This window comes from Hevea brasiliensis, chromosome 9 (assembly GCF_030052815.1).
Source record: "Hevea brasiliensis isolate MT/VB/25A 57/8 chromosome 9, ASM3005281v1, whole genome shotgun sequence".
NCBI classification, from domain to species: Eukaryota; Viridiplantae; Streptophyta; class Magnoliopsida; order Malpighiales; family Euphorbiaceae; genus Hevea; species Hevea brasiliensis.
Window position 1 is genome coordinate 53,126,409 of NC_079501.1, and position 15,698 is coordinate 53,142,106.

Below are 15,698 nucleotides of genomic sequence, written 5' to 3' on the forward strand. Positions count from 1 at the left end.
AATTATACCTCAATAAATATTTATTTAAGTATTAAACATATTTCCCAGGGTTCCCTGCGGTCCAAGGCTAGTCAACGGTCCTCGCCGCAACTTCCCAGTGCGGTCACCCATCGCTACGGTTTTTGGCTCGTTTAACTAAGTTACATTTCATTGCTCTTATTTTTCCTTTGTTTTTCTTATATTTTCCTCTATTGTATTTTATTATTTCATGTCTCCTCACTAACATTTAAGTGTAGTTTTAGGCATTCTAGCTGTCCGAACAGACACTGGTCACCGGAATAGTAGAACGCACTACCGAATATAGGGGTGTTACAGTTAGGGCTTGTGCCTCTTTTTGTAGCTAAAAATTTATACTTTGCATAATTAATGGCATATGAGAAACAAAAGAATGTTTTGAGTACAATTGTACATGAACATCATTATTGTGAATTGAGATCCAAAATGAATGATATAAGGAATGTATGAATTATGATGAATGCATAAACTATACAGAATTGTGATTTAGAAATTTATACTTCTGCTAAGAACAAAATTAAAATGTTATAAATTATAATTAGAACTTATAATGAAATAATGAAATAAGAAAACATATTAATATTTAATGGTACTTATGTGTTAATGTATTGCCTAGACACGTGTGTCAGATTGGATGGATTGGCATGCCAATAGGGTATTGTTTTAGCAGTACTGCGAAAGGTTTTATGCCTGTATTCATGGCTTTATGCCCGTATTCATGGCTTAATGCCCGCACTCAAGGCTTTTTATGCCCGATTATGTGTTATCATGACTTTTTAGTCATTCTGACTGCATACGTGGTTGACGTTCCGTGCCTCATGATATGACGACCCGAGGCACCACGGTGTCCAGTGCCAACGACCTGTTATCCAGCTTAGTCAGCCTGTCATAGGTTACTTGGGCAGTGAAATTTATTGAAATAAGTTAAGAATATTAGCAACTGATAATATTAGCAATTAAATAAATGAGTAAAAATATTTAAAATAAATTAGATTAGTTATTTAGCAGAAAAAAATTGAAATGAATTGGAACGATATTAAATTAATTATTATGAAAGAATTGAGCGCCTTTGAAGAGGAATGAATTAGAACAAAGGATATTAATACTAGAAGTATTATATGAAATTAGATTAAATTCTAGAGTATCCAAATTTTGATCCATTTCCTATTTATTGTATATTATTTTCTTGTTATATTATTGCACCACCAAGAGAAATGCTTAACGCAATGGATTTGTTTCCTTCACACAGGTACTAAAGGTAAAACCCAGTGGATATTAGACTGGGATTTTGAAGTCTAGATCTGCAGAAGTGTCAGAAGTGCTTAAGGTAGTCACCTCCTCAGCAATGCATGTAGATAGGGCTCACATTAGTCATTTTATGTATTTTATATAGTATAAATATTTTTTATGTTGAAATATAAACTAAGAATTGTAAACTAGAAAATTGTAATTAATATTTACGTTTTGTAAATTAATGGAGATAGAAAATTTTCAAATATGAGTTGAGCATGAATGGGAATGTATGAAAATGGATATGAATGAAATTGTATGAATTTGAATACAGAATTGAAATATAGAGATGATGCATGAAATGATGAGAATTTCACTTTGAAAAATATTATTGAAATTTCAAACAAGTGAATAGTAAAATACGTCAAACAATAATAAAATAGGAGAAACTCCGTTAGTTTCTCCGTCGAAAAAATAATTGATATTAAATTAAACGAATTCAAAATTTTTAAAGAAATAAAGTAAGATAAGATAGAGTGCTCCGGCACCGAATGTAGCATGCCTTGCTCGGCTACACTGTAGTCGGGTGAGGAGTGTCACATCATTAATATATTTACCATATATATTTTTTGTTTTAAATATTTCAATTTTTTTAATTTTTTAGTTTAAGAATTATATATATATATATATATATATGAATAAACAACTTATAAAAATTTAATCAATCATTAACATAATTTTTTTATTTATAGTATTGTATTTTTTTCAAAAATTAATTAATAAATATAAAAATATGAAGAGAGAATTTATGACTCATCAAATTATTTTTATAGTTTTTTAATTTATAATAAATAATAATTAATATATTATAATTTTAATCTTATTTCAAAAAAATACTCATATAAATAAAAATTATAACTCATAAACACTTTTATTAATAGGAAATAATAATATGTAATTTAATTGCTTAATATTACAAAATATATATTTTTAAATTTTTTTAATTATAGTCATTTTTTTAACAATTTTAGCATAGTTTTAAATTTTTTTTTTAACTTATAATCAAAATTGATTTAAATTGACTAAGTAATGTAATTTTGGTTATTTAACTTATCATAATTTTAATTTTAGATGCTCACTAAAAGTGATAAATATTTAAAATCAAATAAAAAATCTCTAAAATTAAAAAATTGACTATACTAGTAAAAAGTTGAAAAAAATTTAAAAAGTGAGAAGAGGGGAATATTAAAATTTCTAAAAACACTCTTTATTATTTTTCTTATTTACAAAAATATCAAATTAAAACGTATTTATAAGAAATTATTAATTCTAAAATTCTTATTATATTAAAATAAAATAAAATAATAAAATATATATTTTTTATCTTATAATTTCTATTCTAAATAGACTATAGTGACTTTATTAAAAAATTAAACTATTTTAAAAATAACTTTAGTAAATAATAAATTTTAATTTATAAAATTAAAATATTTATATTCTCATGCTATATTTATAATATTTTCTTTATAATATTTTAATTATTAAAATAATATATATTAAAATTTTCATTTTATATGTTTTATTTATAATATTTTAATTAATTAAAGTATTATCACTTATTAATTTTATTTTTTATAATTTTTTAAATTAATTTTAATTAGAAGTAAAATATAATTATATTAATTAAATTTAGCTAATTATTGAAAATAATATATTAAAATAATATTATGTTATATAAAAGAATTATATAAAAATTTTAAATCATAAGTTTATAAAACGGGTAAATCATTATGGTGAATGCTACAGTGGTTATTGTTATGGTTTTGGGTTTCATTTTCTGCAGCTGAAGGCTGGAGCCTATCTATAAAACGGTCCGTGGCGACCAAGCTGATAGAAAGGCAGCGAGGTCGTTGATATTAAACAGCTTTCTCTCGTTTTAGTCTTTCGCCAATCAAACCCTTAAATCTAGGGTTCTCTCGAATATACCTCTTTCTTCCTTCCACTCTTTTCTCTCTTTTCAAGCTTGTTTTTTAATTTCAAATATCTGTCTATTTTTCTATTCTTTCCAGGCATCTCTTCCTCAATCTCAGATTCTTAGGCACTGTAGGTGATTGAATATTTTTTCTTCTAATTGTTATTTTCGATTTGGGAGCTTGACTTGCCATATGATTGATTCGTTATTTAATTTTAAATGCCTTTAGAGTTTGAGTTTTGCTATGACGATCGCTGATTCGGGGTGTTTGATGGAGAATGGGGGCAGTTGCTTGCCGTGCACGCCTGAGGAAGAGAGAAAGATCGTCAAGGACTTGATGGATGAAGCTGAGCTTGATTTGAAAGAAGGCAACTTGTACTACATCGTTTCCGCTAGGTATTTTTCTGATCTCTCTTCATTCTTCTGATTTCATTTGTTTATACTTATCATGGGTTTGATTTAATTCTCTTTCTCTTCGATTTTGGGATGCATGCTCTAATCTACAAATTTTAGAATCCCTGATAAGCTTTAATCTAAGTCAGAAAATCTTTTTCCTTCTTCCGAATCATAGCTTCATTGATTTGGAAATATAGCAATTAGGCAGCCGATACCGTCTTCTTTGCACATTCCGTTCTGAATTTGTATGCACGTCATCACTGATAAGCTTCTGTAGTTTTTAATGAAATTTCATCACATATTTGCTTTACCAATTTTGAGCATCTGGGCTGCGACTACATTGTGCTTTCCTGTAATTTCTCTGGGATGTTGTCCACATGTTATGAATCAAATTTTTTTTTTTTTTTTTTTTTTTTAGGCGTGGCTGGTTGGGTAAGCATTACTAAACGATAATCTTCTAAAGAAAATGATTCTTCGAACAATTTGATCAACTTGCAAAACTCTTTATTGTTATTATAGTGTTGTTGTTGTTATTTATTTATTTATTTATTTATTTTTTTTAATTACATTAGTTGTTTTATCTAGCTACAATTTGGCAGCTGAAGTGAAACATAATGTGACGCATGCGATGTGTTGTAGATGAGAGGGACTTGCTTTCATCATAGACATTGTTTATTTGTTACTAATTTTAAGAATTTTATAGTGAACCGTTATTATAATCTGCTCTTTGTTCAGGTGGTTTGCAAGATGGGAGAGCTACGTTGGCCACAGCAGTGATGACCACTTGGTTGATATGCAGTCTTCTGATTCTCAAGATTTGGCTGTTGTTCCTATGAGTATACCTGATAGACCTGGCCAAATAAATAACTCTGATATAGTTGAAAATCGAAGTGATGGTGAGGGTGATGATCTAGAGCTTGCAAGAACATTGTTGGAAGGGAGGGACTATGTTTTAGTTCCTCAAAAAGTTTGGGAAAAGCTTGTTCAGTGGTAATGAATTCTTTCATTTTTTCCACGTGTTGCAATAATTGTGTTTTTCACTAAAAATCCAAAATAACTTTTTCCTCCTACCTTGCTGTAGGAATTCATGAAGTTTAGACCTATAGTGAGCATGTGATGTATTTTAAGCTATTTATTAGACTTGTGTTCTCATATTGTATCAGGTACAAGGGAGGACCAGCATTGCCAAGAAAGATGATTTCACAGGGTGTTTTTAACAAAAAGCAGTTCAATGTGGAGGTTTATCCTCTTCGTCTCAAGTTAATTGATTCCAGAGATGCCTATGAATTCACTATCAGGTTAAGCAGAAAGGTACCCATAATGCAGTTATTGCAAGTTAATAATTTGATAGCAAATCCGACATAGAACTGACTAGAGTATGCAATATGGGCTATTAAATGGGAGTTGGGAGCTTGGAGAATTGGGGATTTGATGTCTGTGTTTATATGTATGTTATTTAAGGATTCTGGTTCATTAGGGTATGATAAATAGAGCTTTTTGCTCTGGAATTCCGCTGGTCTGCATGACAAAACCTGCATAGAAAGCCAGTCTTGGGCAATGGTTTCTCTATCTGTGCAAAAATTCTGGCTTGCTAAATGAGTACCTCTAATGATGAGGATGCAGATTTTACGCCTAAAATAAAAATGCTAAACTAATGAAAGTGGGGTTGTGGAAAATCAAATCCACTTGCTGGAAAGATGGAAATAATGTAGTAACTTTTTAGCATTTGAGATATGTACAAGTGAATAATTGAATAGGCAGTTTTTCTTCTTTTTTCTTTTTTTTTTTTTTTTTTTTTTTTTTTTTTAATTGTGTGTAGTTATATTGAACAGAATCATTTCAAGTTAGTTATGGAGGTTACACAGGTTGTCCTTGTATTTATTTCAGGCTTCTCTTCATGAGCTTTACGAGAGGGTGTGCACTCTCAGAGGAACAGAGCGGGAAAAGGTTTGTTACATGCTTTTGTATTGTGTAAATTACATCCAAGTCCTTGAGGTTTGCCTAACTGCAAGTCAAGACACCATTGTTGTAAAATTACTATCCATTACTAACCACTGGGTCCATTCATAACAACTAAGTGAAGCATGTTAAAAAGTTATAATATTCCTAAAATTTCCTTAGAATCTATTGGATAAAACTATAATACAAGGGTTCATTTTATTTTGCTAAGTAAAAGATTGCATGTAACATGAAAAAAAAAAGATTGAATCTATTTTAATGGCCTATCTCGGTCTCTAATTTCCAATCCAACTTTACATTTCTCTTAATTTTTTCGCATAAACTGGTTTTATGTGTATTTATTTTATTTAATTTGAAAGTTTCAATTGTTGTTTTGTGACTATTATTTTATTTTTATTATATAGACGTGATTAATTGAAAATAATAAGTTTTGTGTTAATGTTCAATTGGCTACTCACGCACATACATACATGGATGCGCACACGCAAAAACTGTTAAGGGAATTTTTTTTCATTAGAATAAAAATGTTTGAGATTGTAATTTTCAAAAAATTTTCTACTGGTTTTTACATAAAGGACAACATCATCCTTGGACTAAAAATGTAATTTTCACCCTGTTTGTATTTTGTTTATTATATATGGGCTTACTGTATTTATTTCATATTTATTCTGAAGCTTTATTTATGATTCTTTGTTGTTTTGGTTCTAATGAATGTTAACAGGCCATTATATGGGACTACTTTAATAAGCACAAGCAATCACTTTTGGTTGATTCAAATCGTACCCTGGAGGAATCAAATTTGCAGATGGACCAAGAGGTGAGTAGTCTACAGAAGTATAACATTTTGAAAACTAATTTATTTTTGACATTAAATAACTTGACTGTTGATGAACCATTTTGATGCGTCCTTTTGGTTTTACATGACAACAATGAGTGTTTTCTTGAATTTATTTTAGGAAAAGAATGAACTGCTTATGTTCTGAATTTAATCTGAATTTAATTTAAAAGCGCACTCGTATTTATGGATGCATCTGTGAATCAATGATTGAATGAAGATAAACTAAGTAGAAAATGAAGTTTCTTGGTTAAATTAATGTCTCTTTCACTCTCTTTCACACATACACGCTGCTGACTTTGTACTTGTAATAATTTTGGCGACTTTTAGTTTGAACTTCAGTTTCTTAATAGGGCAAATCATTAAACATCAAGAAGAAAACAGTGGAGGAGTATAACAAAATAAAAGTAATGAACTCTAGGGAAAGTACCTTGAAACTCTGGGGAACAATAACATATTATTATAATACAGTCATAAACAAATAATTTTTATGCAAATTGATTTAGAGTAATACAGAGCGTTTTGGAATGTCTAGTTGAAAAATTAATCCACTCTTGGAACCATCCAGCTCAATGCTAGATGATGCAAATTGTAGCCATTGCTTTTATTGCTAGCATTTCATGAAACACTGATATATATATATATATATATATATATATATATATATATTGTGAACACTATGTTATTATTGATAGTCATATGATTTCTACAAATTTTTAAATTCAAATATTAATTTTCTATCCTGTGCATACCTAGATATAAGCGGTTGGGATATAATTTTGTATGTTTTTGTATTTGCAATACACTGGACTTCCTTCTTGCATTTGATAATAAAAAGATCTCTGGGTTGTATGTCTGGTCATTGGTTTTTTATTCATCAATGTAGTTGATGCATCCTCTTCTCTGCACAGATTCTTCTGGAGCTGCAAGTTCATGAGTCTTATCCTTCCCAATCTGGCGAGGATTCAACAGGAAATGAGTTGGCTTTGGTAGCCTTGGAACCTTCAAGGACTTCCATGTCAATTGCAGGGGGACCAACATTGTCAAATGGTCATTCAATTACTTATAGCTTGAACTTAAGGCCAGGAAGTGCTTTAAGCTCAGGACCCACAGATATTGATGATGGATTTGGTGCTTATAGTGGTGTGAGAAGAGTTGAGAGGGGAGGTTTGGCAGGATTGCAGAACATGGGAAATACTTGTTTTATGAACAGTGCTCTTCAATGCTTGGTCCACACTCCCCCACTTGTCAAGTATTTCTTGCAAGATTACTCTGATGAGATCAACACAGAAAATCCATTAGGAATGCATGTAGGTGCTAGTTTTATTTATCTTCATTGACTGGGTTTCCATGTGAAATTTTTGTACTACACTGTAGCTTTATTTTCTAAGCACTCGACATTGAATTGCTAACTTGTGTTGTAGCCGTGTAGGGTGAACTTGCGCTTGCATTTGGCGAGTTGTTGAGGAAACTGTGGTCATCAGGACGGACTACAATTGCACCACGTGCATTTAAGGGAAAACTAGCACTATTTGCTCCACAATTCAGTGGTTATAATCAGCATGATTCTCAAGTTAGTACTTCATGATAAATTTCCCCTTCTCTTGCTTATGCTAAAATGTTTGCATGCCTTACTTAGGAAATTAACACACTTGAGCTGTTGCTTGCATTTCTTAATGTCTCAGTTGGAACTTCTACTTTCTATATTGTATTATTTATTGATAAGCTTGTTGAAACTGATATTTTAGTCAAATGATGTAATATCTGGAGTAGAGGTAATTCTTTTTAGCGTCAGATTCCATGTATCTGACACATAATTATGTGGACATGATAAGTTTCTTGTTTTTCCTTGATTGTTATCTGTTTATAATTGTTGAGTGCCCTTTATGTTGAATGCTGAGTAGCCATTATTTTCCTGTAGGAACTTCTTGCATTTTTATTGGATGGGCTGCATGAAGATTTGAATCGCGTCAAGCAGAAACCATACATTGAAATGAAGGATTGGTGTGGTCGTCCAGATAAGGAGGTTGCAGATGAGTGTTGGAGAAATCACAAGGCTCGAAATGATTCCATAATTGTGGATGTCTGCCAAGTAAGAAACTCTTATATTTTGTCTGTTTGTTCATCGTCATATAATGTTGTGTGTAATAAAGTTTTATGTTTTATCTATTAGTTTGTTGTTAGCTTGTTATGGAATCTGGTTTACAATGTCGTTGAATAACTGCAACCTTATGTAATCTTGTAGTTGTACTGCTCTGGATTAAGTCTCGAGTTCAAAATTTACTGATTGATATACAGTTACAAAGCGCAAAATGTCCAAGAACAAATAGTGATGCATTTTATATATATTAATTCGTATTTGCCATTTTAGTTTTGCCATTGAATATGCTCTTAGGTATTTAGTTGGCCTTTTAATGAGCAAAAACAGCGTTATCAATCACAAGGATGCACTAAGTTTCAAGTATTAAAATTTAGCATCACCATGTACCATGAATCAGTGGTTCTTTTTATTGCATAACTTGTCCCAAGAGCTTGATAATTTTTACTAAACGTGTTGAATTTTTGTATTCTTGTGACTGACAGTTTAAACATGTTGAACAATGATGTTCAGGGTCAATACAAGTCAACGCTGGTTTGCCCAGTTTGCAGCAAAATTTCAATTACTTTTGATCCCTTTATGTATTTGTCACTGCCACTACCTTCAACTGTCACTCGTTCAATGACAGTAATGGTGTTTTATGGTAATGGAAGTGGTCTTCCAATGCCATACACTGTGTCAGTACTGAAAAATGGTCTTTGTAGAGATCTTATTCAGGCACTGAGTACAGCATGCTGTTTGAGAAGTGATGAAAGCCTTCTGCTGGCAGAAGTAAGTAGTTTTCACTTGTTTCTATTTCCACTTTTGGCTTTTCTTTTCTTTTTTCTTTTTTTTTTTTTTTAAATAATAGCTGAAGTTTTAGATTTGTTTTGCAGGTTTATGATCATAAGATTTATCGTTTATTTGAAAATCCTTTTGAATCATTGACTTCTATAAAGGATGAAGAATATATTGTGGCCTACCGACTTTCTCATAAGGGAACAGGAAAAAGGAAGCTGGAAATTGTTCATCAGGAAAAGTAAGGCCCCTCCCTTAGATTTTTAGTTGGTCAGTTTATCCACTGGGGAGAGAAGCAAGATCCTGTGCTATTGCTGTTAGTGGTTCTGTCCTAGATTGAGCCATGGGAATAACTGTATGCATATTCTCATGACTTGGCCATTGATTGAGTGTGACATGCTACACATCATTGGTGATAGAGAAATTTATACTATTTGACTTTTGTGGAAAACTTTTAATAACATTTGCGTGCATGTGTGTGTGAAGCACAGTGCCAGATGGCACCTATGGATTTGTAATTAAGTCATATGTTCATTTTCTTTTCCTTCCTTTATCTTTGATGGAGTATCTGGATAAAAGTTCTTTGGCTTTTGTAGGTCTGCACCAGACTTTCTGAAAGGTAGCGGATGGAAGGATTTTGGAGCACCTCTGCTTGCTCAATTGGAAGATGACTCACCAGGTGGAGCTGATATTGAGTTGGCTGCTTCTAGACTTCTCTCACCCTTGAGAAGAACAAGTTCTTCCAATGTGGTTCATAGTGGCACGGAAAATGGTTTTCTTTCAGAAGTTAATGGAGAACCATCAAATAGTTGCAATGGTCAATTTGAATCAATGGACCAGTCAATGGATAACATAGAGTCAGAGCCAGAGGACACATCCAGCCAGGACTTGTTGTTCCAGCTCTTTTTGACAGATGACCGGTATTCAAGCCGCAAGCCAATTTTTAAGGACTCGGTCATAAAACCTGGAGCAAATCGTATAAAAATTTTCCTGGGTTGGACTGAAAAGGAACATAAATTATATGATCCCAGCTATCTAAAGGATCTCCCAGTGGTTTATCACAAAACTGGTTTTAGTGCGAAGAAAACCCGGCAGGAAGCGGTCTCTCTATTTTCATGCCTAGAGGCATTCCTGACTGAAGAACCTCTAGGGCCTGATGACATGTGGTAAGATATATATAATTTCTGCCTTATATAATACCTTGACAATGATATTCCATTTTAGTTGTATGTATGTCCATGGGCGTTCCTTGATGCAGGTATTGTCCTGGTTGTAAAGAACATAGACAAGCCACAAAGAAGCTGGATTTGTGGGCATTGCCTGAGATTCTTGTTTTTCATTTGAAACGATTCTCATACAGCAGATACCTGAAAAACAAACTTGATACTTTTGTGGATTTCCCAATTCACAATCTTGATTTGAGCAAATTTGTGAAGCAGAAGGATGAAAAATCATATGTGTATGAACTATATGCTATCAGCAACCATTATGGGGGTCTTGGTGGTGGTCACTACACAGCTTTTGCAAAGGTAAATGGACAATGAAGTCTTAAATCATTCGTTGAATTTGAATGGGAGACACTGTAGGTTGTTTTTCCATTGCATACCATCTTTGTGCATTACTTTGTTGATATGGGCAGTTGTTGCACAGTGCAGGCATTTTAGACCTGTGAAATTACTTGGGAAACTGGCTATATATTGTTCCAATGTCATTTTTATTCTTTAAGGTTTTATCATACATATTTATTGATACAACTCATTGACTTGACAAATTTGTGCAGTTGATTGATGATAATAGATGGTACAATTTTGATGATAGCCGTGTTTCTCCGGTTAATGAGGCTGATATCAAGACTTCAGCTGCTTATGTGTTGTTCTACCGAAGAGTTGAAACTGAAACAAAGGTGGGATTAGGAGAGACGTCACAGGGCCATACAGGCTCATGAAGGCTGTCGATGTTTGCTGCCGGTAACATTGAAGACTATGCTGATGGTTCTAGCCTTGTCAGCCAGCATTCTGAAGATCTCAAGCCTCCCAAAGGTGGTACATAAGAACGTGTACAAGCATAAAGTGGCAGCAGGTGGGCTAAGGATCAGCTTGCTGAAATATTTTATTAATTCTTTTCTGAGAATCTCTGGCTTTATGTTAGGCTGCTTATATATCCCTGCTTATTTATGCTGGGTTTAGCCGTTTTCTTGTGACCTTTTTGCATAATGATAAGGTTTAAATTTACCATACAAAAGATTTCTTTCAGCTTGGTTTAGGATCATTTAATGTGCAATTTACCTTTGGAGGGATATAGATGATTTTAGACGGACTGGCGCATAACTTTGCTCTACTTTGTGAATATATTTGAATGCAATTCTTCCTATTCATCCTTTTTTTATTGGAAATCAATCCAAAATGTCACCAAAATTCTTGTAGAAATTCACTATTTTTCCTGGGTTGTGAAATTCAGAGTACTGGAAGCATGGAGTGAGCATTAAAGTACAGATGAGGGGTAGATTATCATCGTAAAAACAAAATCCCATTCCACGATAAATGAAAGGGAGATACAAACAGGAACAATAATTCAATAATCTAAGTGCGAATAATCCGTGTAGCTGATCTAGACGACCCCCCTCAACAAAGATAATATAATTTAAAATTTGTTACACAATGAATACGCTGCAAAGGACAAAGTGAAAAGAAAAAAAGTTGACAGTTTATTGCCAACTAAAAAGTGCAAAAGCCGACGATAATTGCTCTAAATTTTTTAATCAAACAAATCAAAGACATCAATTATCAACAAAAGTGGGTAGCAAAGGGCCCAATTAGGGAGATTTAAAGGTCATTACGAATTTGTGCCCACCAAAGGTGGCACTTTCTGGCAGGCAGTTACGAGTCAACTAAGCAAAAGATAGATGCTTTGCACTTTGTAGCGTACAAGTAAAGGAACAGAAGTTCACCTTTCCCTATAACCGCTTCCTGTTCACTCTAGATTTCCCTCTCCCCATCGCCCTCTGGCTTTACCGACTGATTCCCTTTCGATGAAGCCGTTGCAAAGGTACTGTTCAAAACGGAAATCTGAAGGCCCAGCAGATCATCAACAATGCCAACGGAAAAAACAGATGGCCAATGACAGTCTTATGTGTTCCCTGAGAGAGAGAGAGAGAGAGAGAGAGAGAAGCAACATATTTTCATTAGAGTATGTAATAAAAAAAAGCTTTTCCAAAGCTTACGAAACATATGTTCACTGTGGGGAAAAAGAAATCTATGGGGCCGATGTTTACGGGTACGATGCGTAAGCCTCTGTATTCAATGATTTTGTTGTAATAAGCAAAATTTCCAAACTTACAGGATAAATATTTTATATCAAATCAATCGAATTGAACCATGGGCAAAACCAACTAATATCAAAGAAGAATTGATAGACTAATTTCATAGAGAATTCTTGTGTGAGTTCATTCCAGTGTTGTTAAATTCGGCTCAAATATCAGTTTTCTTTTTTCAGAGCTCAAAATATCAGGTTAACCCTATAAATTAGTGACTTAAGCATTAAATTGACTCGAGTTTCCAATTGAAACAAATAAAGAATTGATTCGCTAAAAATTAAATTCAAATCAATTTTTTATTAACCCATGTGAATCAATCAATTGACCAGTAGTCTTCAGAGATAATATTTTTTAGAATGCCAATAAAGAAATTTCAACCAATCACCTCAATAAACGATCACAATATTATATATATTTTAATTTCACCCATTAATTTAGTTCCTCAATCTAATCAAGATCCAAACTGGATCAGATAACAACAATAGTTGATCTTGAATCTAATCAAGATCAATTCAAGATCAACTATTGTTGTTAATACTTGAAATTTTTCCGATGGAAAGTTGACATTGTCATCAATCACCAAGCTTCCAGTGTTCTCAGGTTAGTACTCAAATTCAAAGAAAAATTTAAAGCAAATAACACAAATAATTTATTTTTACAACTCACCGTTGCACTAGAAATAGACAAGTAACCAGTGGAAGAGCTCTCTGGCACCGTCGGTGGAGTTCCGGCACTGACGCTGCCTCCGCTTGAACTTGTGTTAGCACTCACGGCGTCGGTTGAGGAGATTCCCAGTGAATACGCCGGCGTTCCGTCGGGCTTAAATAGACCGTAGTTCCTCTCAGATGTAGGTCCAGGCTTCATGTTCTCGTTAAATAAAGCGAACACATAGATGTTCAAGTCCGTGTTTGGCCTCATTGGAGTCCCCTTCTTTTGACCAATTAGCTTAATCAGGTTCCCATTGTACTTCTTCGCATTGTCCGGCGTAGCCCCTGCCTCCTCCGCGTCTCCCTTGGATGGCCAGCCGGTTTCCGATATGTGAATCGGTAGCTTCTTGTAACCTAAGGATGATAAAGCAGAGTAAACGGCGTCGATCTGAGCGAACAGCATGTTATCGTAGTGGAGATTCGAGGCTGGATCTACAATGCCTTGGTTGGGCTGGAAAAGAACGAAATCTAAACTCACTTGCTTCGGATTCCCCTTGTATGCGAAGTAAGGGTAAGCGTTGATCAAGAAAGGAGAGCCAGTTTTCGCGTGGAAATTTAAGATAGGAGTCACACAACCGACCAGATCTCGCCGGAAAGCTCCGGCCGATGGAGGATAAGAGGTCTCGAGAATGGCTAGAGAGTGAGCCGTGGTCACACTCACCTGCTTGTCTAGTCCAAGATTCACAAGCGCAGTGTGGACACTTTGCATTGCAGGAAGGAGGTCATCGCTGAGAGAGGTGTCGTTGAAAGTTAACACTTCGTTGCCTGCTGTTATGCAGGTAATCTTGGTTGCTGGTAAGTAGGCTTGAACATTGGATTTGACCCAGGCTTGAGCTTTATCAGGATCTCTCATCTTTGATAAATACTCGTTTCCAAGTCCTACGATGAATTCCACTCCAGTATTGGCAAATGCTCGAAGCACCCTTGGATCTGCATCATAGAGCTTTACTTTAGTGGCACCAATTGATTTAACCAGAGGCACTACATTATCCGGTGAGGGAAGATTGTTGGCTATCTGGCCATAATTGATCCCAATTGAATCCACCATTACAGGAAACATAAAACCTGCGATTGATTGCGACCAAAAGAAAAAAAAAATTTTAGCACATGAGCACCCAATTGAAGAAGTGAAGAACTTTGGCAAATACATACCTGAAATTGAAAGAATCAATGAAGCACAGTAATATAATATTGTGCACTGCAACTCCATTGTTTTAGTAGAAACTTTGAAACTTGTTGTGAGCTGAAGGGAGAGAGTATGAAGTAGTGAATGTAATGAGAGTTACAGGTTTCTTACTCTCAATAGTGTTTGTCAATGTCACAAGCAAACAAACTTTGCAAGCAATGGATGGGTCAGAGTTCAGAAAGAGAGTAGAGAGGGTAAGAAAAGTGGGAGATGGGTTTATATATATGGAGACGGCGTTTAAAGCCTTAATGATACTGTTTACAGGAGAGGTCACTTTTGTGGGTTTTTAAGGGCAAAACAAAGCAGACTGATTTTGATGGATCGTTCATTTGATGCTTCGCTAGTTTTTGTGGGGACCGCCAGTCTTCTCCGACGCCATTCACATGATCACCATTCCCAGTTGAGGAGCTTTTTCCTTTTTTTTGACAAAAAAAAAATGCTGATTTTTGTTGTAAGATTTTTCTATTTGCTTTCGGGCATAGGGCAATTTACCAAAGGAGGCGACTGGAAAAAAAAAAAAAATTATCAAAAGGGAATGATTTTAAAATTATTTATTAAAATAAAGTATTTTAGTTGATGTAGATAAAAGATAGAGCTGATTGTGAATATAGATAGTGATTAATAAATAAAAAATTAAAAAAAATATAATTATTAAAAAAATAATTAAATGTTATTTAAAATAATGTTTGACTATTAGACACTACTTTAAGAATTGTTTAATAATTTTTTTATTTTTAAAAATATGTATTTATTACTTTAAGGTCCTTAAAAATATTTTTAATTATAAAATAATTCGTATGTTTTATAAAATAATTTTAAATATTATAACTATTTATAAATAAACTCTTATATTTTTATAATTAATAAACATATAAGGATTAATTTGTAAATTTAAAAAATTATTATTTATTATATATAAAAAATTTAAAAACAAAGAAGCATTAATATTTATTTAGCAAATTAATAAAATTAGTATAGTGAATAAATTATATTAAATATTTTATAAATATTTAAAAATTGGTATTATCTAGTATTTATTAATTTAACAAAATATTAAATTATGATAAATATTATTAATATAAATTAATAAAAAATATGAATAAATAATTGTTGAAATAAATTATTTAAAAATAATTTTTTTAAATAATTTATTTCAACAATTATTTATTCATAATTTTTAAATAATTTATTTCAACAATTATTTATTCAT

General features: G+C 32.9%; 2 protein-coding genes across 3 annotated transcripts; one reads left to right on the forward strand and one right to left on the reverse strand.

The window, feature by feature from the left end:
- The first annotated feature begins 3,070 nt into the window (after nt 1-3,070).
- On the forward strand, nt 3,071-11,523 carry LOC110662155 (ubiquitin carboxyl-terminal hydrolase 9). Of its 2 annotated transcripts, none has more exons than XM_021821040.2 (14): nt 3,071-3,348; nt 3,447-3,613; nt 4,349-4,603; nt 4,777-4,924; nt 5,501-5,560; nt 6,294-6,389; nt 7,319-7,717; nt 7,840-7,980; nt 8,329-8,499; nt 9,019-9,276; nt 9,381-9,523; nt 9,879-10,448; nt 10,541-10,811; nt 11,063-11,523. In XM_021821040.2, exons 2-14 carry the CDS (start codon nt 3,462-3,464, stop codon nt 11,225-11,227), a joined length of 2,829 nt encoding a protein of 942 aa, XP_021676732.2. In that variant the 5' UTR covers nt 3,071-3,348; nt 3,447-3,461; the 3' UTR covers nt 11,228-11,523. The 2 variants fall into 2 exon arrangements, with proteins under 2 accessions (XP_021676732.2, XP_021676733.2); XM_021821041.2 differs by having other exon boundaries at nt 3,122-3,352.
- Nucleotides 11,524-11,862: 339 nt separating this feature from the next.
- Nucleotides 11,863-14,865, reverse strand: LOC110662156 (glucan endo-1,3-beta-glucosidase 11). Its single transcript, XM_021821042.2, has 3 exons — nt 14,455-14,865; nt 13,262-14,367; nt 11,863-12,418 (listed from the first exon to the last, which is right to left on the reverse strand). Exons 1-3 carry the CDS (start codon nt 14,510-14,512, stop codon nt 12,335-12,337), a joined length of 1,248 nt encoding a protein of 415 aa, XP_021676734.1. The 5' UTR covers nt 14,513-14,865; the 3' UTR covers nt 11,863-12,334.
- Nucleotides 14,866-15,698: the final 833 nt, after the last annotated feature.